At 47.7% G+C, this 27913-nt stretch overlaps 2 protein-coding genes across 13 annotated transcripts in view; one reads left to right on the top strand and one right to left on the bottom strand.

Moving 5' to 3' along the window:
- The first annotated feature begins 1709 nt into the window (after positions 1-1709).
- Positions 1710-23597, top strand: HSBP1L1 (heat shock factor binding protein 1 like 1). Of its 6 annotated transcripts, XM_047698490.1 has the most exons (5): positions 1710-2263; positions 3217-3283; positions 4183-4277; positions 6024-6065; positions 7400-7448. In XM_047698490.1, the coding sequence occupies exons 1-4, from the start codon at positions 2213-2215 to the stop codon at positions 6027-6029; spliced, it is 219 nt and encodes a 72-aa protein (XP_047554446.1). In that variant the 5' UTR covers positions 1710-2212; the 3' UTR covers positions 6030-6065; positions 7400-7448. The 6 variants fall into 6 exon arrangements, with proteins under 6 accessions (XP_047554446.1, XP_047554442.1, XP_047554447.1 ...); XM_047698486.1 differs by lacking the exons at positions 6024-6065; positions 7400-7448 and adding an exon at positions 20968-23597 and having other exon boundaries at positions 4183-4297; XM_047698491.1 differs by lacking the exons at positions 6024-6065; positions 7400-7448 and adding an exon at positions 20968-21075.
- TXNL4A (thioredoxin like 4A) overlaps positions 19990-27913 on the bottom strand; it is a 14286-nt gene continuing 6362 nt past the window's right edge. For 4 of the 7 annotated variants that reach the window (XM_047698478.1, XM_047698479.1, XM_047698480.1 and 1 more), the window contains one exon: positions 26187-27454. In XM_047698478.1, the coding sequence (XP_047554434.1) occupies positions 27107-27454 (348 nt within the window). In that variant the 3' untranslated portion in view covers positions 26187-27106. Of the gene's footprint in view, positions 20216-23257; positions 23362-23592; positions 23616-26186; positions 27455-27913 lie in introns of those variants that run through there. The other 3 variants (XM_047698482.1, XM_047698481.1, XM_047698483.1) reach the window with 2 other exon arrangements.

Genomic DNA, 27913 nt, shown 5'->3' with positions numbered 1-27913 from the left:
CACACCTTTCCTCCTCAGCCCCTCTCAGAGGGAAGATGCTTGGAAAGACATGAAAAGGAGCAAAACGGCCATGCTTTTAAAAAGCTATTATTTTAATAACTGCTTTACTGAGATATGATTCACATACCATAAACCCACCCATTTAATGTACACGATTCAGTGAGCTGTAGCTGACTGCAAGGGTTATGCGCCCACCACCATAAGCTAATTTTAGATTATCCCCCCCAAAGATATCCCTTAACTACTGAGCAGTGTCTCCCATGCCCATCCTCTCCTGCCCTCAGCAACCACCAGTCTGCTTTCTCCCCGGATTCACTGATTCTGGACATTTCATGGAATCGGAACCCTACAGTGCATGACCTTTTGTGACTGGTTCCTGTCACTCAGCATACCGTTCCCAACCTTCATCCCTGCTTACCATCCAGCCTCCTTCTCATGGCTCAGTAACAGCCCATTGGACGATGGACCACATTCTGCTTGTCCATGCGTCATGTATTGGTGGACATTTGGGCTGTTTCCATTTTTTTTTTTTTCAGATTTTATGCTTAAATCTCTGCACTGAATTGGGGTCTCGAACTCACAACCCTGAGATCAAGAGTCCCATGCTTCACGGCCTGAGCCAGCCAGGCGCCCGTTTCCACTTTTAGCTATTGCTAACAGTGCTGCTGTGAACATCTGTGTTACGCGTATGCTGCCATTTCCCTGTGCACATATCCAGAGGCGGAGTTCAAGTTCCACGGTAACTTTAACTCCACACTGGCTGCCATCCATCAGCAACCTATAAGGGCTCGAACTTTCCACTGCCGCCCACACCCGTCATTGTTTCAATCCTAGCCTAGAAGTGGGTGTCAAGTGGGATCTCCCCGTGGTTTTATGTGCATTCTCCTGATGATTAACGACTTTGGGCATCTTTGCACACCATGTCTCACACACACAGTCAACAACCTGGGTGTTCACCTATTGTTGAGGGAGCGGCTAAAAACAGAGTCCTGGGGGGTGGTCACCCAGGAAGTGACCCACGAGCCACAATCCAGACAGGCCTGACAGGCACTGGAAGGAGGGAATGGGTCATAAGATCTTCCTTCCAGCCCCTCAATCAAATCAGAACAGGGATGCGAGTGTTGGCAGTGTGCCAGGACTTGGTCACAGTCTCAGTTTTAAGGCTGACCACAGGAACGGCAGAAACGTAAAGAGATGGCCGTCCCCTGGAGGGGGGTTATGGGCTGGGGGGGGCACACTCGGACTGTGTGTGGGCAGCAGCTCAGCTACCTTGGACCTCCCCGAGCTCCTTAGAAAGGTGACCAGGAAACACAAAGGCAGAAGGGAGGATGGTGGGTGCCAGGGGTCCCGGAGGGGAACATGGAGGTCACCAGCAGTGGGGGCAGAGCTCCACTTTGGGGAGTTGAAGGGGCCCTGCAGGCGGGCAGGGGGGACCATGGCACAATACGACCTGGATGTGCTCAGGGCCGCCGCACCAGACACCAGTTGGACCCCCAGCTGGACCCTCAGTCAGACCCACAGTTGGACTCTCAGTCGGGCCCCCAGTCGGACCCCCAGTTGGACTCCCGTCAGACCGGTTAAGATGGTAAGGTTGATACTGTGTGCATTTTACCATAGTAATAAGGCGGCGCTCCCTCTGCCTTCCTCTTTCATCTCTGATGCAATGAAAACAAAGCAAACAGTCCTTCGCAGGGTGAGCAAGGCCTGTGGCTGTCTGCCTGCACGAGGGGACCCGCCCTTGCAGGGGAGGTGTGTCCTGTCCTCCAGAAGGCCGGGCTGGCCTCGCCGGCCTAGCAGGTGCACAGGCCCCTCCCTGCACAAGGCGGCCCCTCCCTCCCCGGGGAAGCTGACCATCCGGCCTGGAGGAGCCCGCACCTCGCCGGCCTCGTCCCGGGTGCCGCCCCGGTTTTGTTTGCCTGTCCCCGCACAGGCGGCCGCGCCGGCCCTGGAATTCACTTCTGGGGACCCGAGCTGCTGCGCTGCCTCCTACATCGGGGCTCCTCCAGGGCCCCCCAAGCCCCCCCCCCCCGCAGCCTGAGCATCCCGGCGACCGGCCCCCCAAGCAGCCCTGCGCCGCCGCGGGGACCTGTCGGGGTGTAGCGCAGCTGACGCCCGGGGGCCGCCGGGCCCGCGGGGAACCACCCGGCCCACTGGGTCCACCCGGAACCATCTGGCCCACTGGGACCCACCGGGACACTGGGACCCACTGGACATGGACACGCGGGGACCTAAAACCCCTGGCGGGGACGCGCTGGGCGACGCGGTGAGTGGGGTCCCCTCCCTTCGCTCCTCCGCGTCCCTCCGCACCTGCACCGCCTCCGGGACTGAGGGCGGGTCCTGGGTGGGCGTGGCGGAAGGGGACTGGGCAGGCTACCCCGCACCCTCCCCTGCAAGCCTTTCGCGCCGCACCCCTTCCCGCTCCCTATTCGCGGGAAAGCCCGCGCGGCCACGCTGGCCGACGCGCGTCGGGACGCCAGGCTGACAGGCCCGGGGCTCGTCTTCGCCTCCTTGTCCGCGTGATCCTGCCCACGCGAGGAAGAACGAACGCGAGCCCCTCCGCAGGGAAGGCGCCGCAGCGTCTCCACCTGCAGATGCAGAGAACAGACGGTCCCCGCCCGGGCTTTCTCGTCCCCGCGCGGAGGTCACGCGCGCCCCGCATTGCGCACGCAGGTCTGCAAGCCCCGGAGCCCGTAGGACTAGGGCTTGTCTCAGTAAACGCGCCCGCGCCTCTGCCGCGGGTGGACACCGTCCGCAACCCCGGCTCAGGGCGGCCCGAGGGAGGCCGCGGGCAGGTGCTGCGGCTGCTTCGGCGCTTCTCGGGGACTCGCGGCGAGGGGGGGCGAGTTGTCACATTCTCCCGCGTCCCCTGCTGCCCATCGGTAGTTGTAACGCCTACATTCGGGTGCATGATCCTGTCGAGCTAGTTTATGTGGGGAGTGGGAGGTGAGGGCAGGCCTGCGTGACCTTGTTACGCGTTGGGCTCTCTCCTTGTCCCAGCGGCATCTGGAAAGGGTTTCCTTACCGTTTGAATGGAAAGTCCTCGGCACCTTGTCAGAAATCTAACCAACTAACTAAGGATGATTCTATTCCATGAGGCTAAAATGTCCTACATCTAGAGTAAATATTCTTTAAAAAAGGAAGGCGATAGATCTAATTTAATTACAGACATCAAGAGCATATATATATTACATTCAGTTTTGTGGTTCATTTTTTCAGGCAGAAAATCTATTTCAGGAACTTCAAGAACATTTTCAAGCTCTGACTGCAACATTAAACCTCAGAAATATCCTTTTCTATCTTATAACAAATACCGCGATGCTTTTGAACTCTACAATTATCATGGAACATCTTTTTGTCTGCTACTAATGGATAATTGACCTAGCATTGCCTGGTGTTTACATTCGCGCCTCTCCCTGGTATCCTGATGTAGCAATTGCCACTCACAGGTAATTACTTCCTGCCTGACCAGCAAAACAGGGCATTTTGTATGACAATGATAAAATACAAGGACACAATGCACAATATTGCCCAGATGGGGCTTTCCACGGAGCCCTATAAATATGAATGACATTTGTACTCCACCAATCAGAAACTTGCAAACATAACCGAATGTCAGCTTACTGCTTTGTTAAGAGATGAATTCAAACAGAATTAGGATAGAAAGTTTGTTTCCACTTCAAGCAAACCTGGATAATGGTAACTTCTGCCCTAAGACTTGGGGAGCTAGAGATCATTTTATAACATTAAGGTCATTCCTTAGCAATTATATGTAAGGTATTTGCATATGGAACCATTTACTTCAACTTCTGATTCTGTAGATGGGTTCTCATAGGGAAAAAAAAAATCCTTAAACATGGTAAAATTAAACTGTAGGAAAGTTGGTTTTAAAGAGAATTAGTTTCCATTATATATACATACTCATTAGAGTTTGGTTAAAACATAGTTAAACCTACAAGACCATCTCATGTGTCTGAATCTGTGTCCACACAAAGGGAGCCAAGTTTTCAGAACCGAGCTCACACTACAAAGGGTAAAGACACACTACGAAACCCTTAGGGAAATGGTTAATTTGCGCTGACCCAGAGGTGATTCCCTCGGTTTAAAATTGCATCAGTAGCCTTGGGCGTTTTCTTCAGTCGCCTGGATGAGTAGGTGTGGTTTGAAGTCTCCTTGACCTTGTACTGGAAGAAATGGGAAATCGCATTGAGGATCTACAGAAGAATGTCAGTGACCTAATGGTGCAAGCTGGGATCGAAAATTCTGTTAAAGAACAAATGGTAAGGTCATCATTAAGAAAGTAAATATGTTTGCCTTTTGCATTATCTTTTGATTGCTTTCATCTTCAAAAATACGATCCCATATTTGTTCACTGTGGGGATTACTGCCTTTATCCTACACAGAAAACCTTCAGGAATAATAAGACATTTACAAGTGTTTTTTTCTAAATAGACCATCTGGAATGCTCCTCATCATAATTCCTTAAAAAGTGTATTTTTAAATCACAGGCTCTGTTATTTAACAGTTGGCTTTTATTACAGTACTTTTCCCTACTACCCCTCAAATTAGTCTTCAATCAAAGCACAAGTTAGGACGGAGTAGAGGCTGGGGCGTAGAACTAGTAGTTTCTGTTGGGACAATATATTTCTATGACCATTTAAAGAAAATGCATGTGCATTAAGCCCTCAGTTTCATGGTGGTTCCTGAGGGTCCCATGCCGGCCCGCACAATGCAAACATTTCTTGTCCAGCGAAACGTTGCACTTAACCTGCAGATGCAAACCCGTGCTTGACCTCAGGGCTCAGACTAGATTTATGCCCATGTGACGTGGGGACAGACACAGCCTTATTTTATGAAGATATTGACCCATATTTTGTTTCCAAAATATTCTGATTAATTGAGCCAATTTTGACTGAATAGTTAAGGTGCCTTTGTTTTGCCATTTTCCTTAACAATTGTTATCTTCAGTCAGCTGGCAAATGATCTGTACTTGACCTGCTGAGTCAGGGCTGGTTCAGCTCCCAGTGACTTAGAAATACCTGTGTCTCCTCTTCTGGGGAAAACGGTAACCTGAGGCCGTGCCCTGCTGCCCAGGCGTGCAAAACACTGCAGGGGGCGCTCTGTGTGCAGGGTGCACTCAGGGCACATCTGCCCCCCAGCCTCCCAGCCAAGCCCTCCTCCCGCTGGGCTGAGTTGGTGGTTAAGACTGGGCGTGAGGACACTGCCCGCTGCAGGCTGGGGATGGCAGCCTAGGAACCCGGGCCCTTCCCTTCGTCACCCAGATCCAGCTGCTGTTTTAAATTTAGTCAAAACCACGAACTATTAGGCATCAAGTTAAATGACTGAGTAGATGTGGAAGCCTCCCTGTTGGAGGCGCCTGCGGCCTGAGAGGTCAGACGCCCAAGTTTGTTTCAGAGGGGTCCTGCTGCTGAGACGAACAGAAAGACCTAAATAGAGATGTTGGATAAATCTGGGTCTGCTGGTTGCACTAGGTCAGGGTTCACAGAGGGCTTGTGCTGGGGACTTGGGGGGACTCTGCACACCTCTGAAACCCGTGTTGCTGTCCTGGGGAGGGGTGGTGGGAGGAGGGAGAGTCGGTGAACCCAAAATGTCGGAGACGTTCTCAGTTTGTCAGTGTCCCCATTGCACGACACCGTGGCCCCCTTCCTGCAGTTAATTCCATGCAGAGACACAGTGTACTTCACGGGGTTTCTGTCCGGGCTGCCTGGGAGGGTCGGTCACGGCAGTGGGACACTGATGAGAAGCAGTGTTTTGTTGTTTCAAGAGTACACACTGTTTCCTCACCTTCCGTCGTGAACCCGCACTGACTCCATCAGTGGAAAAGGAAAAGCATTTAACATGTTTGTTCTTCTATATACTGAATTTTTCTTATCCACAAATCCTTTAATAATTATAGGAAATTAAGGCATTTTTCTTGAAAGCTTTGGCTTCCTGTTTATTTAACTGTACATTGATTGGTATATAAATCAACCATTACCTCTTTCGATTTTTTTTTTTTCTTACAGACCTGAGGATGGTAGACCAGTCACTTGAAAATGTGATAAAGTCAAAACTGTACTTTTAAAATAATAATTTGCATGAGTTCTGACTTTTATTACTTAATTTAAAAATTCATTCTAATAAAAAAAAAAAGATTAAAAGAACAATCCAGGAAGAACATAATTCAGAAAATGATTAACAAAGATGGTTGTAAATTTTTTTCAATACATACCTTGTATTTATAAATCATGGAAGAAAAGCATAAGCTACATTAGGTCAATGTTTTTTTCCTGAATTAAGTTCTACATAGATCTTTTTAAAAAGTGTCATAAGGGTGTGCCTGGGTGGCTCAGTGGGCTAAAGCCTCTGCCTTCAGCTTGGGTCATGATCCCAGGGTCCTGGGATGGAGCCCCGCATTGGGCTCTCTGCTCTGCGGGGAGTCTGCTTCCCTCTCCCTCTGCCTGCCTCTCTGCCTACTTGTGATCTCTCTGTCAAATAGATAAATAAAATCTAAAAAAAAAAAAAAAAAAGCGTCATAAGCTGTTTTCTGATTGAGATTGCTTTTTAAATAACTGCATTCCAACACAACTTTTCCACTCCCACAGTGTTTAGGAAGACTCATTTTAATCTGTCCAGTCCAAACAGACTCGGTCAGCAGTGTTCTCCAGACACAACCCAACCCAAGAGAACAGCTTGTCCGGGAGCTTGGTCAGCCTCGCCCGCCCGGCTACTGGAGGGTAGTTACCCAGGAGAAGCAGACGTACTTCAGGGCACTTCGTAGGTTATAGAGAGACAATCAAGTAATTGTGTGATTTGCCTAAGCTAAAGTAAAATAGAGCTATGATCATCTAAAAAGGGGCTGGCAGGTGGTAACTATGCAAACAACACCAGCTTCTCAATCATTTTTTGGAAGTAGTTCTTTTTCAGGGTCCCTGGGTGGCTCAGTCAGTTAAGCATCTGCCTTCAGCTCAGGTCATGGTCCCAGGCTCCCTGCCAAGCAGGGAGCCTGCTTCTCCCTCTCCCTCTACTGCTCCCCGTTTGTGCTGTCAAATATTTTAAAAAAATTTTTTTAAAGATTTTATTTATTTATTTGACACAGAGAGAGAGAGAGATCACAAGCAGGCAGAGAGGCAGGCAGAAAGAGAGGGGGGAGCAGGCTCCCCACAGAGTGGAGAGCCCAACATGGGGTTCGATCCCAGGACCCCAAGACCATGACCTGAGCTGAAGGCAGAGGCCCAACCCACCAAGGCACCCAGGCACCCCTATAAAAATTCTTAAAAAAAAAAAAATTAAGGGCGCCTGGGTGGCTCAGTGGGTTAAGCCTCTGCCTTTGGCTCAGGTCAGGATCCCAGGGTCCTGGGATCGAGCCCCGCATCAGGCTCTCTGTTCGGCAGGCAGCCTGCCTCCCCCTCTCTCTCTGCCTGCCTCTCTGCCTACTTGTGATCTCTGTCAAATAAATAAACAAAATCTTTTAAAAAAATTAAATAGGGTTGATAATAGGCTCTCATTGTATAAAATAACCTTATACCTGCATATGAAATAAAACTTATTCTTCATATAAAAGTCAAAATTACCCAGAATTCTACAATTTAGAATTAACCACTGTAAGCACTTCTCTGTGCATATACTATTTTATATATGCTTGATCATGTTGTTTATAATTTCATACCCTGTTCTTTTCATATCATAAACATTTTGTGAGAATTTCATACACTTTTCATACCTTTTTTTTTAAATGTCTGACTACTATTCTATCGTATGTAATAAACTGAACTTTCCTATAATACCCCTCGGACACTGAGGCTGCTCCCCACTTTCCCGCTGTTATAAATAATGCCGTGGGGAGCGCTGTTACCATGAATTCTGTGCACATTTCCTTGGGGTCAGAAGTACATTTAGTCAAACGCATCTAAGAAAGGGAGCGTCATGTTATACTCCCAAAAGGGGTGCATGTCTTTCGTTTTATTATTTTATTTTTTTAAAAGATTTTATTTATTTGAGAGATAGAGAGAGCACGAGCAGGGGGAGCAGCAGGCAGAGAGAGAAGCAGACTCCCCAATCAGCGGGAAGAACGACACAGGGCTCAATCCCGGGACCCCGAGACCATGACCTGAGCTGAAGGCAGACACTTCACTGACTGAACCCCCCAGGCGTCCCCATGTCTTTCTTTTTTTAACCCAAAGTTTTAAAATGGCATCATTTAGATTCAGTATTCTTGGTGGTTTAAAATCATAGTAGCTCCGTTGGAGTATGTGAACAGTCTCAAAGCACCTCTGCTCCTGTCATGATCTCAGCAGAAATTAAAGTGGATATTTGAAGTAAACCAAACCGATCTGAGTCCTCATTAATAACACAGACCACAATTCAAAATCCAGGATTTTTAAGTACGTAGAAAAGAAAGCTTCTAGGCACCTGGGGGGGCTCAGTCGGTTGAGCATCTGACTCTTGAGTCCAGCTCAGGGTATGATCTCGAGGACACAGGATTGAGTCCCAAGATGGGCTCCGCACTCAGAGGGGGGTCTGCTTGAGATTCTCTCTCTCTCCCTCTCCCCCAGCCCTCCCCCTGCTCACACTCTTTCTCAAAATAAATACAGAAAATCTTTTAAAAAGGGGGTGGGAGAAAGCTTCTATTAGTTAATAACTAAAATAAAAACATTAGGGGTGCCTGGCTGGCTCAGCTGGTAAGTATGCGAGTCTTGATCTCAGAGTCACGAGTTCAAGCCTCACATTGGGTGTGGAGCCTACTTAAGAAATGAAAAAGAGGGCGCCTGAGTGGCTCAGTGGGTTGAGCGACTGCCTTCAGCTCAGGTCATGATCCCGGACTTCCAGGATCAAGTCCCGCATCGGGCTCCCAGCTCCTTGGGGAGTCTGCTTCTCCCTCTGACCTTCTCCTCTCTCATGCTCTCTTTCACTCATTCTCTCTCAAATAAATAAATAAAATCTTAAAAAAAAAAAAGAAATGAAAAAGAAACATTTATACTCTCCCAAACACTAACTTCTTTCTAAGGAAAGTTCCAAGCTGATCCCCTTTCATAGTTTGACATTTAATATCTCAATTATTTACTCAAACAACAGACACCTGCCTTTAGAGGTTATTTGGCATTTTATAATATCATTCCTGTTTTAACATCTTCCTAACATTTTTTTCAATTTTATTTAATTTTTTAGATTTTTAAATTTATTAACATAGAGTATATTATTTGTTTCAGGGCACGGGTCTGTGAATCATCAGTCTTACACACTTCACAGCACTCACCCTAGCACATACCCTCCCCAGTGTCCATCACCCAGCCACCCCATCCCCCCACCTGCCTCCACTCCAGCAACCCTCAGTTTGTTTCCTGAGATTGAGTCTCTTATGGTCTGTCTCCCTCTCTGGTTTCGTCTTGTTCCATTTTCCCCTGTGATCCTCTACCTTGTTGCTTAAATTCCACGTATCAGGGAGATCATATGACAATTGTCTTTCTCTGATTGACTTATTTCATTCAGCATAATACCCTCTAGTTCCATCCACGTCGTCGCAAATGGCAAGATTCCATTTCTCTCAATGGCTGCATAATATTCCATTGTGTATATGGATCACATCTTCTCTATCCATTCATCTGTTGATGGACATCTAGGCTCTTTCCATAGTTTGGCTATTGTGGACATTGCTGCTATGAACATTCGGGTGCACGTGCCCCTTCGGATCACTACATTTGTATCCTTAGGGTAAATACCCAGTAGTGTGATTGCTAGGTCATGGAGTAGCTCTATTTTCAACTTTTTTTTTTTTTAAGATTTTATTTATTTATTTGACAGAGAGAGAGAGATCACAAGGAGGCAGAGAGGCAGGCAGAGAGAGAGGGGGAAGCAGGCTCCCTGCCGAGCAGAGAGCCTGACTCGGGGCTCGATTCCAGGACCCTGAGATCATGACCCAAGCACAAGGCAGAGGCTTAACCCACTGAGCCACCCAGGCACCCCTATCTCAACTTTTTGAGGAACCTCCAATGCACCAGCCTGCATTCCCACCAACAGTGTAGGAGGGTTCCCCTATCCCTGTATCCTCGCCAACATCTATCATTTCCTGACTTGTTAATTTTAGCCATTCTGACTGGTGTGAGGTGGGATCTCACTGTGGTTTTGACTTGTGTTTCCCTGATGCCGAGTGACATTGAACATTTCTTCATGTGTCTGTTGGCCATCTGGATGTCTTCTTTGCAGAAATGTCTGTTCATGTCCTCTGCCCATTTTTTTTTAAGATTTTATTTATTTATTTGACAGACAGAGATCACAAGTAGGCAGAGAGGCAGGCAGAGAGAGAGGAGGAAGCAGGCTCCCTGCTGAGCAGAAAGCCTGACGTGGGGCTCGAACCCAGGACCTGGGATCATGACCCGAGCCTGAAGGCAGTGGCTTAACCCACTGAGCCACCCAGGCGCCCCATCTGCCCATTTCTTGATTGGATTATTTGTTCTTTGTGTTGAGTGAAAGGTTCTTTATAGATTTTGGATACTAGCCCTTTATCTAGATATGTCATTTGCAAATATCTTCTTCTATTCTGTCAGTTGTCTTTTGGTTTTGTTGATGGTTTCCTTTGCTGTGCATAAGGTTCTGATCTCGATGAAGTCCTAATAGTTCATTTTTGCCCTTGCTTCCCTTGCCTTTGGTGATGTTTCTAGGAAGAAGTTGCTGAGGCTGAGGTCAAAGAGGTTTCTGCCTGTGTTCTGCTCAAGGATTTTGATGTATTCCTTTCTCACATTTAGGTCTTGTATCCAATTTGAGTCTATTTTTGTGTGTGGTGTCAGGAAATGGTCCAGTTTCATTCTTGTGCATGTGGCTGTCCAATTTTCCCAACACCATTTGTTGAAGAGACTGTCTTTTTTCCATTGGACACTCTTTCCTGCTTTGTTGAAGATTAATTGAGGGTCCATTTCTGGGCTCTCTAGTCTGTTCCATTGATCTGTGTGTCTTTGTGCCAGTGCCATACTGTCTTTAGATGATTACAGTTTTGTAATAGAGCTTGAAGTCCAGAATTGTGATGCTCCCAGCTTTGCTTTTTTTTTTTTTTTTTAATCAACATGTGGGGACACCTGGGTGGCTCAGTTGGTTAAGCGGCTGCCTTCGGCTCAGGTCATGATCCCGGCGTCCTAGGATCGAGTCCCACATCAGGCTCCTTGCTCGGCAGGAAGCCTGCTTCTCCCTCTGCCTCTGCCTACCACTCTGTCTACCTGTGCTTGCTTTCTCCCTCTCTCTCTCTCTGACAAAAAAAAAAAAACAAAAAAAAAACTATAAAATCAACATGTGTCTGGCTATTCGGGGTCGTTTTTGGTTCCCTACATATTTTAGGATTATTTGTTCCATTTCTGTGGGAAAAAATTGATGGTATTTTGATAGGGATTGCGTTAAATGTATACATTGCTCTAGGTACATTAGACATTTTAACAACATTTATTCTTCCAATCCATGAGCATGGAATGGTTTTTCATTTCTTTGCGTCTTCCTCAATTTCTTTCATGAATATTCTATAGTTTTCTGAGTACAGATTCTTTGCCTCTTTGGTTAGGTTTATTCCTAGTTATCTTACAGTTTTGGGTGCCATTGTAAATGGGATCAACTCCTTAATTACTCTTTCTTCTGTCTTGTTGTGTAAAGAAATGCAACTGATTTCCTACATTGATTTTAAATCCTGCCACTTTACTGAATTCCTGTATGAGTTCTAGCAGATTTGGAGTGAGGTCTTTTGGGTTTTCCACAGTATCATATCATCTGCAAAGAGTGAGAGTTTGACTTCTTCTTTGCCCATTTGGATGCCTTCATTTCTTTTTGTTGTCTGATTGCCGAAGCTAGGATTTCTAGTACTATGTTGAATAGCAGTGGTGATAGTAAATATTCCTGCCATGTTCCTGACCTTAGGGGAAAAGCTCTCAGTTTTTCCCCATTGAGAGTGATATTCACAGTGGGTTTTTCATAGATGGCTCCAATGATATTGAGGTATGTTTCCTCTTTCCCTGCACTGTGAAGAGTTTTGATTAAGAAATGATACTGTAATTTGTCAGATGCTTTTTCTGCATCTATTGAAAGGATCCTATCGTTCTTGTTCTTTCTTTTATTAATGTATTGTATCACATTGATTGATTTGCAGATGTTGAACCAGCCTTGCAGCCCTGGAATAACTCCCACTTGGTCGTGGTGAATAATCCTTTTAATGTACTGTTGGATCCTATTGGCTAGTATTTTGGTGAGAATTTTTGCATCCATGTACATCAGGGATATTGGTCTGTAACTTTCCTTTTTGATGGGGTCTTTGTCTGGTTTGGGCATCAAGGTAATGCTCGCCTCATAAAATGAATCTGGAAACTTTCCTTCCATTTCTATTTTTTGGAACAGTTTCAGAAGAATAGGTATTAATTCTTCTTTAAATGTTTGGTAGAATTCCCCTGGGAAGCCATCTGGCCCTGGGCTCTTGTTTCTTGGAAGATTTTTGATGACTGCTTCAATTTTCTTGTTGGTTATGGCTCCGTTCAGGTTTTCTAGTTCTTCCTTCCTGGTTCAGTTTTGTAGTTTGCAGGTTTCTAGGAATGCATCCATTTCTTCCAGATTACTTAATTTGTTGGCATATAGTTGCTCATAAAATGTTCTTGTAATTGTTTGTATTTCTTTGGTGTTGGTTGTGATCTCTCCTCTTTCATTCATGATTTTATTAATTTAAGTCCTTTCTTTCTTCTTTTTGATAAGTCTGGCCAGAGGTTTATCAGTCTTATTAATTCTTTCAAAGAACTAGCTCCTAGTTTCGTTGATCTGTTGATCTGACTTCGTTGATACTGTTCTTTTGGTTTCTATTTCATTGATTTCTGCTCTGATCTTTATTTCTCTTCTCCTGCTGGGTTTGGCTTTCTTTGCTGTTCTTTCTCCAGCTCCTTTAGGTGTAGGGTTAGGTTGTGTATTTGAGACCTTTCCTGTTTTTTGAGAAAGGCTTGTATCACTATATACTTTCCTCTCAGGACTGCCTTTGCTGCATCCCACAGATTTTGAACCGTTGTGTTTTCATTATCATTTGTTTCCATGAATTTTTTCAATTCTTCTTTAATTTCCTGGTTGACCCATTATTTTTTTAAAGATTTTATTTATTTATTTGACCAACAGAGATCAAAAGTAGGCAGAGAGGCAGGCAAAGAGAGAGAGGATGAAGCAGGTTCCCCACTGAGCAGAGAGCCAATGTGGGGTTTGATCCCAGGACCCTGAGATCATGACCTGAGCTGAAGGCAGAGGCTTAATCCACTGAGCCACCCAGGGGTCCCGACCCACTCATTCTTTAGAAGGATGCTCTTTAGCCTCCATGTATTTGGGTTCTTTCCAACTTTCCTCTTGTGACTGAGTTCTAGCTTCAGAGCATTGTGGTCTGAAAATATGCAGGGAATGATCCCAATCTTTTGGTACCAGTTGAGACCTGATTTGGGAACCAGGATGTGATCTACTCTGGAGAATGTTCCATGTGCAGAAGAGAAGAATGTGTATTTTGGGATGGAATGTTCTGAATGTATCTGTGATGTCCCATCTGGTCCAGTGTGTCATTCAGGGCCCTTTTTTCCTTGTAGATCCTTAGCTTAGATGATCTGTCCATTGCAGTGAAGGGTGTGTTAATGTCTGTACTATTGTATTATTGTCAGTGTGTTTCTTTGATTTTGTTATTAATTGGTTTATATAATTGGCTCCTCCCATGTTAGGGGCACAAATATTTACAATTGTTAGACATTCTTGTTGGATAGACCCTTTAACTATGATATAGTGTCCTTCATCCCTTTTTACAGTCTTTGGTTGAAAATCTAATTTGTCTAATAGAAAGATAGCCACCCCAGCTTTCTTTCTTTCTTTTTTTTTTTTTTTAAAGATTTTATTTATTTATTTTACAGAGAGAGACACAGCAAGAGAGGGAACAGAAGCAGGGGGAGTGAGAGAGGGAGAAGCAGGCTTCCTGCCGAGCAGGGAGCCCAATGCAGGGCTCAATCTCACGACCCTGGGATCATGACCTGAGCCGAAGGCAGAAGCTTAACAACTGAGCCACCCAGGTGCCCCCCAGCTTTCTTTTGATATCCATTAGCATGATAAACTGCTTTCTACTCCCCTCATTTTCAATCTGGAGGTGTCTTTCTGCCTAAAACGAGTCTCTTATAGACAGCATATCGATGGGTCTTGTTTTTGTTTTTCTTTAAGATTTATTTATTTATTTGACAGAGAGAGAGAGAGGGAGAGGGAGAGAGATCACAAGTAGGCAGAGAGGCAGGAGGAGAGAGAGAGGGGGAAGCAGGCTCCCTGATGAGCAGAGAGCCCGATGCGGGGCTCAATCCCAGGACCCTGAGATCATGATATGAGCCAAGGGCAGAGGCTTAATCCACTGAGCCACCCAGGTGCCCCTCGATGGGTCTTGTTTTTTATCCAATCTGATACCCTGTGTCTTTTGATTGGGGCATTTAGGCCATTTATGTTCAGGGTAACTACCGAAAGATATGAATTTAGTGACACTGTATTGCCTGTAAAGTGACTGTTACTGTGTATTCTCTCTGTTTCTTTCTGGTCTGTTACTTTTAGGCTCTCTCTTTGCTTAGAGGACCCCTTTCAGTAATTCTTGTGGGGCTGGTTTGGTGATCGCAAATTCTTTTAGTTTATGTTTGTCCTGGAAATTTTTCGCTCTCCTTCTACTTTCAATGACAGCCTAGCTGGATATAATATTCTTGGCTGCATATTTTTCTCATCTAGTTCCCTAACATATTCCTAAAGGATTGGTATTTTCCAGTTCCATGTTACATATATTTAAATGAAGTCAAAATGCTTCCATAAGGAAAAGGGGGAAAGTAGTAGATGAAGTTAAATGTGCTTAAACACACTTATTCAAACATAAACTAGACAAACATGACTTTTAGCAGCAAGCAATTTACTCACAGAATACTTAAGTAAATGTTGTGAATTCAATATCAAATGTTATATTCATAAACTTGTAACTTAAAACTCATTTACCTCAAAATTAGGGACTTATGAAAACCTCAAGTTTAATAATAAAGGCCTAAATCTGTCAGTCAGCAGCTCTAGAAGCAGTTGTGTGAAGTTTTAAATTCTCATGTTTAATTTCCGTTCTTTACAGTCTCTTGCCTGATCTATCACCATAGACGTTCAACTCTCTTCCCAATCCCCTTTTAGCTCTTCCAAGGGGACAGAAAGATCTCAGAACTAAAATCTGATCATGTTACACCTGGTTCCCAAGGCAAAGTGTCCCACCTGTGCCCACTCCACCTAAGCCACCACAGTTCTCAGATGAGCCCGCCTCCCTCCCACCATGGGCCTTTGTTCCTGCAGGTCCCCTTCTGGAATGCAATTACCCCTACACCCACATAGTTAGCTTTTTAATATCTGATATCAGCTTGAAAATAATCTCCTCAGAGATTCTCTCCCTGAATCCCCATCTGGGTCAGATCTACTCGGTATATGATCTCCTGGCACTCTGCTGTTGACTATCACAGTCGTAATTTCACTTTTTACATGATCATTTGGTTATCTTCACAAGGCAGCAAGCAACCAGACTGGTTTTGCTCAGTCCTCGGGTCCAGGAACTACTTAAATATTTTTAAAATAAATTAATAATTGAATTGCTAGAGTTTCAAAATAATTTTGCAATCCTTTATATGGTACTTTTTGTCCATGGAGATGTGTGAGAGCTTAACTACTCTACTAAACAAGAAAATCAAAGCCCAGTTGGAGGATGGGGTTATAGCTGTGGTTGGGGAGACTAGTGGGATGTCATCCCAACACAGTGTGCAAGACAGTACAAGTCTCATTAAGAAGCCATTAGTGTTCCTTGTATAGCTTTTGATGATAAATGTAAAAATGCCACAAAAGAATACTAAAACTAGATGTATTTTAAAAGCCTTTAGTAAAGATGATGTAGAAAAACTATTCAAAATGGCAACCATATAAGTGAGTTCTCCCAAAGTCCCCCATTCTGATTTTCAAGATATCAGACTTTCCCAACTAGCACCTCAACTTTCAGATCAGAAACCTGGTGAGGCCATGGACACATCCTGTATTTTCTTCCTCTTTTTTATTTATTTGACACAGACAGAGAGAGAGAGAGAGACAGGGCACAAGCGGGGGCAGCTGCAGGCAGAGGCAGAGGCAGAGGGAGAAGCAGACTCCCCTTTGAGCAGGGAGCCCAACGTGGGGCTCCATCCCAGGACTCCAGGATCATGACCTGAGCCGAAGACAGATGCTTCGCCCACTGAGCCCCCCAAGCTGCCTCGATAACCTACGTTTTAACTGAGCCACCCGAGGAACCAAACTCCAGTTTTTGTTAAAATCCAGGGACAGTTTTTAGGATTGTTGTAGTTTTGACTCCATCAGTGACCCCAAAGCCTTGCTTCTCTGCTCACAATAGTAGGAAAGAGGCAGTCTACCCCAGGAACCCACACAGAACAATCTACTGCAAACACACGCGGTTTCTGGTTATTTCGATGTTGCAGAGCTGTGTTTCAAATGTCTGAAAGCTGTAAGTAGATGCCGTCATGCCGTGGTGCCTGCCATACCTAGCGGCTCTGTTTCGGGACAGTTGTCTACGCTGGTGTGTGTAGCTCTGCTTCAGTCACTGATAGCTGTGTGGTAACCCTTTGAGTTCTGTTTTCCATTTGACTGTTTCCAGTCATGCTGCAATGAAGTCTTTCCTATCTCCTATGTGTCCGTTTTCTCGGGGTACTTGATTACTTACTGCCCCCCTGAATATATGCTGTACCTTCTAGGCTTGTTGCCTCTGTGTAAGCTGCCAAGCTGCTCCTGGACTTTGCACAAGCTGCCCTGGGGAGGAGGAGAAGCAGAAATCATTCAGTGCTCAGGGAACCGGGGGAACTGGTGCACCTTCTGCACTAGTTAATTTCTACTTGAATAAGGCAATGCGTGCAGCAATGAGGCAGGTCCGGTAGCCGCACAGATCCAGCCTTGAAGCCACGTCCTCTGGATGAGACGGACCTCTGAGCAACCTAACCTTTACTCCTTCTCTGCACACTAGCTACTGGCAGGTGGTTGGAAGGATTTGAGAAAATGGCTTGTAAATCACTTAGTTCAGGCTGAGGTAGACAGTAGATACAAAATAAGACATAAACTTAGAAAAACAACACATTTACAGCACTACTACAGGGTAAGTTTACAAATGTGGGATGTAATTTTCTTTGTTTATTTTTCGGCAGCTAATAAAGCTTTATCAATAAGATGTAATTCACATGCTACACAATTAACCAATTAACACAATTCAGTGGTTTTTGGTATATCTACAGATGTGTGCCACCATCACCATAACCAGTCTTAGAACGTTTTCATTATCTCAGGAAGAAACCCCATACCCATCAGCTATCACCTCCCTCTGTCCCCCTCCCCCTAACCACTAATTTACTTTCTGTCTCTATGAATTGCTTATTCCGGGCATTTCATAAAAATGGGAATCATACGATATGTGGTGCCTAGTCTCTCACTTACCCTCATGTTTTCAAGGTTCAACATACTGTACATCAGTACTTCATGTCTTAGCACCAAATAACATCCCATTGTACAGATGGACATTTTGTTTACCCATTCTGCAGCTGATGGACATGCAAGTTATCTCCTCATTTTCCAAAGGGTTGCCCGTACTCCTCTCCCCGAGCAGGGTCTGAGTGATCCAGTTTCTCCATGTCCTTGACTCTTTCAATGATCAGACCCTTTAGGGGCTCCTGGGTGGCTCAGTGGGTAAAGCCTCTGCCTTCAGCTCAGGTTGTGACCTCAGGGTCCTGGGATCGAGCCCCGCATCAGGCTCTCTGCTTGGCAGGGAGCCTGCTTCCCCTTCTCTGTCAAATAAATAGATAAAATCTTTAAAAAAAAATCAGACCCTTTGGATCTAGTCACACCACTCCAATGGGTGGGAAATGGCACCTGCAGGTTTTGATTTGCATGTCCTTGATGCCAAAAAACAGTGAGTTTGTCATGGGATCCTCGGCTGTTCTCTCTTGGAGAAACATCAGAAGTAGAACACTGAATGTCTGTTATGTGCCAGGTACCTGGGGTCACGATGAGTTTTCCACTCACCCCTCATCTGTCAGGGCACTGTACTCCCTCTTTCATAGGTGGGAAATTAAGGCTGGAGCAATGCAGTAAATCTGCTTTGGAGTTTTAGATCTACTTCAAGCGTGCCTCGTGTGCATGTGCTGGTCTGCACTCGTGTCTCAAGCACGGTCAATCTGGCCATGGCTTTTGCACAGAGGCCCACCAGGCTCTATTCTGAGACACACGCGGGACAGCAGACACCGCCACCTCCTCACCTGAGAGAAAACGGGAGTTGTCGCAGCAGAGCCTGTATGGACGAGATGTGCCAGGGACGTTCCCGACCGCCCACCCACCGCCAAGCTGTGGGGCAGGAGAGGCGCAAGCCTGAGAAGAGGACACCAGCTACACGTGCGGCAGGACCGCGGTTTCCACAGAAGATGCAGCCTGCTTGAGTACATGAGGTTCCATCTTCAGAGGAAGGAGGAACAACTTACTCTTCCCATTTAAAAGGAGGACGCCCAGAATCATTATCCTACTGCACTGTTTTTATAACCAGAATAAAAGACACTTTCTTCCTCAAGTGTATTCTTTCTGAACTCAAGCCTTCGGATTCTGCTGTGGGTTGAATTGTGCCTCCTCATAAATTCCCATGTCGGGAGTTTTTTAAACAGATTTTATTTATTTGACAGAGAAAGCACAAGCAGAGGGAGGGGCAGAAGGAGAGGGAGAGGGAGAAGCAGGCTCCTCCTGAGCAGGGAGCCTGATGCGGGGCTCGATCCCAGGACCCTGAGATCACAACCAGAGCCGAAGGCAGACACTTCACATCGACAGAGCTGCCCAGGCGCACCCTGCCTACGTCAGGAATTCCAATCCCCAGTACAATGTGACCTTATTTGGAGATAGGATGGCCCTCTCCAGTGACCAGTGTTCTTATAAGAAAAGGAAATGTGGACACAGACACACACACGGGAGAAGGCCACGTGAAGATGAAGGCCAAGATCGGTGGAAGCATCAGCCAAAGCAGGCAACGATCACCAGAAAGCAGCAGGGTCTGGGAGAGGGGCAGGGGACAGATTCTCCAGCACAGCCCCAGAGGGCCCAGCCCTGACCACCTATGGATCTAGAGTTCTTGCCTTCAGATTTGGAAGACTGCTCATGTCTGCTGTCACTCCTGTCTGGGCTACTTTGCTATGGCAGCCCTGGGAGACTCACATGCACCCCTCACAGGGCGCAGCAAACACAGGGTCCCACAGAACATACACTTGAATTCCACTCCGATGGGAAAGAAGCCCAGGAACTCTGACTGCCAAAATCAGTAACCTGCACCGCAATTGTTTTTAAAAGATTTTATTTATTTATTTGACAAAGGTCACATGTAGGCAGAGAGGCAGGCAGAGAGAGAGGGGGAAGCAGGCTCCCCGCTGAGCAGAGATCCCGATGCGGGACTCGATCCCAGGACCCTGAGATCATGACCTGAGCCGAAGGCAGAGGCTTAACCCACTGAGCCACCCAGCGCCCCTGCATGGCAATTTGTAAGGAACAAGCAATTACAACTTCCCCATCACTGAGTATCTTATCTATTTCAGCTAGATATTTACAGATATTTGCTAATATAAAAATACAATGGCCAGGGGCGCCAGGGTGGCTCAGTGGGTTAAGTGCCTGTCTTCGGCTCGGGTCATAATCCCAGGATCCTGGGATGGAGCCCCACATCGGGCTCTCTGCTCAGTGGGGAGCCTGCTTCCCCCTCTCTCTGCCTGCCTCTCTGCCTACTTGTGGTCTCTCTCTCTCTCCCTGGGTCAACTAAATAAACAAAATCTTAAAAAAAAAAAATACAACAGCCAGGCAGGCGGAGAGTTGAGGCCATGCAACCCCTACAGAAAGGACCCTCCAACCAACCCTGTGATCTTCATATTCTCTTCCAAACGCTTGCGCTAAGGCTTTAAATAGTTTCCAATATTTCCACATGAAAACGACTCCACGCCACTCCTGTGCACGGAGACCAGGCCGAGCTCAGTATCTGTACTTTGTGGAGTAATCCTTTGGAGAAACGACCAGGCCGCGGCCTTTCCGGGCACCCCGGTACACAGTCTCGATGATGTCTATCATTTCCTGTTTGTCTTCCATGGCCCAGTTGATCTTGTTGTTGTTACCCGTACCCAGGTCGATCATGATGTGTTTGTTCCTGCAAAGAGGAGACGGGTCAGTGTTCACAGTCTCCTAAGAGTTCCATGTTCCATGCCTTCTGTTTCCCACCATCACAAGCTCTTGTTAAACATCAGTTAAGGGCGCCTGGGGGCGGGGGCGCTCAGTGGGTTAAGCCTCTGCCTTCAGCTCAGGTCATGATCTCAGGGTCCTGGGATCGAGCCCTGCATCGGGCTCTCTGCTCAACGGGGAGCCTGCTCCCCTCCCCCCACCTGCCTCTCTGCCTACTTGTCATCCTCTCTGTCAAATAAATAAAATCTTTAAAAAAAAAAAAAACAGTTAAGACAAAAACACACAGTCAGGAGGCTCTACCGCGATTTAGAAGACGAGAACCAGTTGAACACTAGTGTAAAAGCACACACCATGCAGGGCACAAGCTCCCTCTGCACGGCTAAGCCACTCCCTCGGGACAAACGTCCTACAGGACACAGCGTGAGTCACTTGGAAAGTGACACTGTTTCCCAAAGGGCTGTACCGATTTACCTAGGAAACACAATACCCTGACCCTAGCGTACACTTTATCCAAAGTCCTAACTGTGAAATTAGTATGTCTGCATTTCTATAATTAGGGAAGTAGGTGATACTTTACAGATTTATTTTTAAGAGGCTACTTTCAAAAATGAATTGATATGTGCACTTTACAGAGATACTAACCCTTGTTGTCATTGGTACACTGATCTCTCCAAGTTTGTTGGAGACAGTTTTCATTTATTCAAGTTTTCACTTCCACAGGAATGAAGAGCAGCACATCAAGTCTCCGTCTGTCCCACCACAGGGAGCATCCAAAAGGCAGATGCAACGTTTCTGCTTTGCTGCAAACATCTACTTCTACTTGTAACTCTCCACATCTGCACTCGGGCCCAGGAATCTGGACCCTGGACCCTGTCCCTCCCTGTCCCATCACCTGTCAGCCTCTTACAGTCTGCCCCCCATGGCCGGACCGTCCGCGCCCGCGCCCGCGTGCCCACCCCTGCAAAGGCACGAGCTCATTCTAGACTTCCTCCGTCTGTCCTTCAGCTCCCCGCCACCCCGACCCAGCACTTGTGTCTCTACAAACACCTGCTCGCCTTCGCTCATCTACTCCGCTGCTGCCAATCTGCAAAGCCCGGTGACAGCAGGAACCATCTTGTCTGACTTAACGTCCGGGCACTAGACCACGAAACCAGGCAGGACTCAGTACACGCACTTGGTGAAAACATTAACTCAAGCAGAGAGGCGCCCCGTCTTGGATTCCGGCGTCGCAGAAAGAGCGGAAGGCACTTCGTCTTCTCTTCAGTCCAGCGCCCCGGCATCCACCCCACCATCCTCCTCTCTGCAGCCCCGTCCGCCACGGCGTCCTCTGTGCCTTGGTCGGGCCAGCCACTGGTGGTGGGAGGCTGGACCCAAGACGGCCCTCATGAGTTGCACCCTAAGGGTGTGGGGAGCACTGCGAGCAGCACGACAGGAAAGGCCCGGACTGCCTTGAAGAGCCTGTTCGTGGACTCGCAGACTGGAGGAGCATGGCCGGGGCAGGTGCTGGAGGAAGGAAGGAGCACACCACCGGGGTGGAGGGAAGGGCCCCTGTTCCTCGGGGACACGGTCCTGCAGAAGTCATCAGGATGCGCCTGGATGTGCACCTGAGGAGCTGTTGAGCCCTGGAGCGGCCACCTGCTTTCTCCCTGCTGCGGACGGTGACGACAGATGACGCGGGGTTAGAGCCGCGGAAAGAGAGAAGGAGTTCTTGGCCCCTCCAGACGGCAGAAGACACTGCCACGCAGAAGGGCGCGGGGGGCACGGAAGAGGCCCATGACCTGGTGCTGCAGCCCAGGCGGAATGTTCAGTCGCAAGTGATGAGCGGCGCGCCTCCTGGGTCTTCATGGACGCCCAGGACAGGCACTCGGGCTGCAGAGGACAACGGTGCAGAGAAAGGAGGCGGGAGAACCCCAAAATGCTACCTGCTGAAGTCGGCGGAAAATGGCCTGGCTGCACACGCCTTTCCCAGAAAAGGCAGGAAAGCCTGGGCAGACCTTCCCACTGGGGAGTCAGCCCCTTTCTCCTCACATCCCCCTGAGAAACCAGACCTGTTTGCAATGCTGTCCCATGATGTGTGCTGGCAGAGCTGGGGCCACAGGTAAGGGGTGTCCACCAGCCTAAGCAGCCTCATGCATACCTGCTTTTGTACACCCAAAGGATGTGAGTCTTTGGAGCCGGAGGGCAGAGGGCAGAAGACAAAACCCTAAACTCAACCCTGCAAAGTTCCTGCCCTCATCCCTGGGACTGTGCTGCAATGAGACGCCAGCCACCAGTGACGCTACAGACAACGGAGACTGGCAGATGCCCCAACGGTTACTCATCAAGTGACTTTAAAGTAAGGAGATAATCCTGGATTATTTGGTGGGTCTATTCCGGTCACAGCCTCGGGGAAGCAGAACAGGAAACTGCAGAGATGGTGCAGGTTGTGCAGACTGAAGGGCCTCAGGCAGCAGGGAGGGCCCGGCACACAGCGGGCCAGGAGTCAGCGGCCCCAGCCCGTGACCACAGGGAATGGGATTCGGCCAACAACCCAATGAGCCAGTGGCTTCTTCCCCGACTGACGGCCCCAAAAAGGCCCAGCCCGTGACTGTGGCCTTGTGAGACCCCGAGAGGAAACCCACTGAGCCGACCCAAACTTGGAGCAACAGAACACTGAGCTCATCAATGTGGCTTTTAGCTACTCACATGGCGTTACCTGTTGCACAGGATATAAGCCAATACCCGCCCCATACAACCCACCCAGACATCCCTCACCTGTCAGGCACCGGGGATGTCTAAGACTTAATACTGCCATTTACCAGCCTTTCTACTAACAATAAACAGAAATTTTGACAAGTAGAAACAATGCCAAATGGTGATTTCTTTCCGAATTAAATCTCCACAACTTTTTTTTTGAGTCATGTTACCCAACTTTATTACAGAAATGCCCTCCGATGTGACGCCATCTGGACTACATCAAACTTCCGGACCAACGATAACCAACTGAGACGAGAGCTTTAAGAGAACGTACCTGAAGAAAAACATGACAGTACACGGGTCGTACAACTCGTACATCTTGTTGAAGTCAGGCACTTCTGTGATATCCACAAGATAGATAACTGCGAAATTTTTAACCTAAAAGTAAGAGATTGAAAAAGCCCTATAAAGTAACACATCTGTTTTTTACTCTGCAAAAGCACACTGAAAAGCAAGCACAAGAATCTGTGTGCAAGAGGACAATTTCCAAACCAACTCCCCCACGTCGTTCCGCAGTAACGCCGACACACGGGCGCCGACCCCTGGGTCCCACCCTGCACCCCTTCCGGAAAAGCAGGTCGCGCCACCCCTGCGGCGACAACCACCTACACCAGCTTCTCCTGACAGTGTGTGCGCTCCGCCAAGAGCGGCGGGAAAACAGGCCTTGAGACGTCGGCCGGGCGCTCCTATCGCGTGGCCCCGCACACCCGCCGGTGCTAAGAGCCCAGCACTGTGAGTGGTGCCGCGCAACACACACCTTCCTCTTTCTCCCTGATTCTAAGTGCATCGGAGAATTTAGAAAACTCAGAAAATGGTCCATAAAACAGAATCACTAAATAAATAAATAAATGGAATCACCTCCAATCCCAATGACCAGAGTTAATTGCCACAAGTAGATTTTTAGTAAATTCTTTACCACTTTTTCTGTTACACACATACACGTGTCTATGCTGTTTAAGTAAAATGTGGTCATACCACAGTACCTTATATCCTGCTTTAATTATGGACAGTCTCTTACACAAATTATACATTTTCCCCAAACACAATTTTTACAGCTACATAATTGCTTTATCAAACGGTTAGGTCATTATTTTACGTTTTCTATTATGTCCCGATTTTTCATGAAAATAATTCAGATTTTTTTCATCAATACCAATTATTCACCTGTGAACACTGCTACCCGTTTGTGTACATATTTCATTACTTCCAAAGATAAACTCCTAAAATGTAATCTCTACAACAAAGGACATGACATTTTAAACACTTACAAGTGCTGTCTCGGTGCCTTCCGGGAAGCTAGACAACCCTGTATGTTATGGGCTGAGTTACTTCCCCCCAGAAAGAGACGCGCTGCAGTCCTAACCCCCAGTGCTTAGAATGGGGCCTTGTTCGGCAAAGGGTCCTTACGGAGGTTGTTGCTAGGATCAGACTGGCCATTCCAGACGGTGTTGTTCAGAGAAGGGGCTATGGCTGACTTTTAGGGCGGGAGACACCCACAAGACAAGGGCATCGAAGACGGCAGACAACCCCAGAGCAGGAAGACGCGCCAGGCGGTCTCCCTAGAAGGTTTCAGAGGCTGCACCTGCGGACACCCTGGCTTGGGACTCTCGGCCCCCAGACTGTGAGATGACAGACTTCTATTCGTTTCTCTGCCCAGTTTGTGGGCTCTGTTACTACAGCCCCAGGAAATGCATATAAAACTAATTCTAAAATTCTGAATATAATTTGCAGATGAAATGAAGTGGTATCTGGGATTTGCTTTAAATACTGCAGCGTAAAACATGTCCGGGGCCAGCTGACGGAAGACTGAAAGGTACTAGGGACTGCTGGACCTGAGCGAGAGGCTCAGAGGGGTCACTACAACCCTCCTCTCTGCTTTGGAACTATTAACTAATAGTTAACACCGAAAATTAAGCTACCAACACCAAACAAAGCTGGCATCTCACAAGGACTGCTTTCGGCCCCAGCGCTGGTCGGGAGAGACCCTGAACACCGTCATGCCCCGGCTCTCTGCCTGAGGGCTCTGACGCTGCCATGCGCTGTGGTCTACACACTGTGTCCTGAAAGCCCTAAAGCAGCACCTTCGTGTGGCCGAGCCCCGTCCTGAAACTCTGGTCTCTTGTGCCAACAGTGGGAACATGCTGGTCAGGTCACCAGAACCCAGTTTTACTTTCCGGGTTAACTCATCAACTGTATTCTGATTTTATTTAAAAATAAAACAGAAACTGCAGCACAGAAGTTCAGACTATAAAACAGTGTGTATAAATACACAAAGTGGTCAGGCAGTAGCCCTGACCCGTTTTTATCCCTTCAATGCCTTGCTCTGTTGACTGATGCGCAAAACAGATACCAGTAACAGCGAGTAAATATTAACTTAGGGAATCGCCATGTAAATATTCAGTTAGTCTAAAAATCAGATGGGCAGGGTTATAAATTATGTACTTTAGAAAAAAGTAAAATCATAAATTTGTCCTTTTTATTGTATGCAAAAAATCTTGCTTTGTTTTGCTTTACTGATAATTCTCCAGAAACCAAGAATCGCAAAAGATTAGTAATAATTTACAAATTATTACTGCCGTCCACTTCACAGTCCCCAAAACTTTCCCTCCAAGATGACTCTGGCATCTGTGTCCCACGGATTCGCTTTGCCACTTTGCAAATTCAGGCGTCCTCTTCCCTGCCCCTCCCAGAGGCCTCAAACTGCATTTCCAGGGTCTGTCAGCCTCAGCACACAAGCACCCGAGGATGGGAACTTTGGCTACTGCCCGGTTTTCACTGACTTCCCAGTATTGTGTGTGGACTTGAAGTCCTGCCCGCGACACAACAGACTTCCCGAGTCACAACGTAAACTACGGCAAACTTCAAAGTTCTCTTGCCTCACGCATCCGTCAACAGCACTCAGGACGCATGAAGCAATGGGCGAGGTTTTAGGGCTTGAGGCAAATCCGGGAGCCACAACAAACTGCTGTGCGCAAAAAACTCTAAAAACATAAGGACTCACAGCAATGAACATTCCACAACCAGAAGGCGACTAAGAAAAGTCTTGGGGCACCTGGGGGCTCAGTTATTAAGCCTCTGCCTTCGGCTCAGGTCATATCCCAGGGTCCTGGGATCGAGCCCCGCATCAGGCTCCCTGCGTGGCGGGAAGCCTGCTTCTCCCTCTCCCACTCCCCCCACTTGTGTTTCCTCTCTCACTGTGTCTGTCAAATAAATGAAAATCTTAAAAAAGAAAAAAAAAAGATACAAGTCTCGATCTCCTTTGCCTTCTATCTCATCTATCTAAACCCCCACTCTGAGTTCTAGCAGAAGCAAAGTATGTCAGTTCACTTACAAGGTACTCCTCACTCCTTACGTCTAACTCTAACCCCCGAATGAAGACACAGTTAATGAAGTAAGACTCAGGAAGACAGAGTGACTCTAAGAAATGAGTCAGAAAGACCGTAAGCTACACGGGAAGCAAGCGGCCAAGCTGAGACTCACCCTGTCTGGCTCCACAGTGCAACTTCTGGATGGGATTCCTACCCAAGTCTCGAAGGAATTAGGCTGCCCAAAGGGGGCAGGAGGCCCTGAGGGGGACGGGGAATGGGCCAGGCTAGAAAGGCGGCGTGTGCGAGATGACGATGCTGGAGAGGACAAGGCAAGGGCAGCAGCAGCAGCCGGGATGCAGGGTTAGAGGTGGAACGTGAGCCTGGAAACGTAGACAGGGCCCTTTGAGGCCCAAGTTCAGGTCATTTACTTGTTTGTCTCCAAGCAAGGAGGGGTTGGAGACCTGGGAAAACTGAGGAGCATCTAGGGAGAAGGGCTTACTTACAAGGAACGCTGGCATGGCTGTGCTCTGGGCACCACTGCCATCTGCATCCATCAGCGGCCAGTCCAGCTGCCCCACGGGAGGGCCAAGGGCAGCAGGAGTGGCCAGAGAGGCACACTCACAGACCAAGTCAAGGGACCACCCAAGAGGGAGCTGGGTCAGGGACCAGAGAGCTCATGTCAGACGAAGCCTGTGGTTCTGTGACTCTGGCTACTGGAAGGTCATCAGTGACCGTGCAAAACCCGCACAAGGCACGAAGGACGGACAGACCCTGCAGAGAGCCTGGCTGTGAAAAGAGGGACGTCACCGAGGGTCTCAGGTGGAGAGGCAGGTCCTCCCCTGCCACTGCCAATGCCCGCATTTCCGGGTGAAAGAGAAGGCGGCTGTGCGGTGACGTGCACCGTGCGGCACTGGTCCAAACAGCCTCTGTCCCCGTGGCCCCTGGGCAGCAGCGCTCCTTGCGCACCGTAACTTACAGGGAACGGTATTTACGTCCCGGCGTAACCAGGCGCACATCTGCCTCTTGTGGCACCAGCAGCCTAGCCAGCGCCTGCCCGGGTGCCTTCTGGCTCGACATGGATTCTTCAGCCAATGGGTTCTGGTTCCTGGAACCTCCAAACCTCCCAAGTTAGAGCAGAGACTGACACCAGAAACCACATCCTCCTAAAAGTGATCAAGATACATCGCTTCTATTTTATGTATGAGGGCACTCAGCGACCCCAACTGGATGAGACAATTTTCACACTGTAAATGCTGGTCTTTACAGTGAGACTTTAGGAGAGGCCCAATTTCCTCTTGCCTCCCAGGATGAGTAAGAAAACTGTAGCTCCGTCTGAAGTAAAAGGGACAGGGATGCCTTGGTGGCAGAGTTGGCCTGAGCCTCCAACTCTTGATCTCACTCAGGCTGTGAGCCCCGCGGCAGGCTCAGAGCTCAGCGCGGTCTGCCTAAGAATGCCCCCGTCCCTCCCCTCCCTCACAGGCCCTCTCAAAACAATAGCAGACAACCAAGTGGTGCCCTGGTACTCAGTTCTTCTCTCCCCCCGTGTGGACTACACGATGGCCCTGCAGAACCATGTCTGTCTTTACCGACGTGTCCTCAGACGCAGAGCCCGACTCACAAGC

The sequence above is a fragment of the Lutra lutra genome, chromosome 12, assembly GCF_902655055.1.
Source record: "Lutra lutra chromosome 12, mLutLut1.2, whole genome shotgun sequence".
Lineage (NCBI taxonomy): Eukaryota > Metazoa > Chordata > Mammalia > Carnivora > Mustelidae > Lutra > Lutra lutra.
This window is presented reverse-complemented; position numbering and strand designations above follow the sequence as displayed.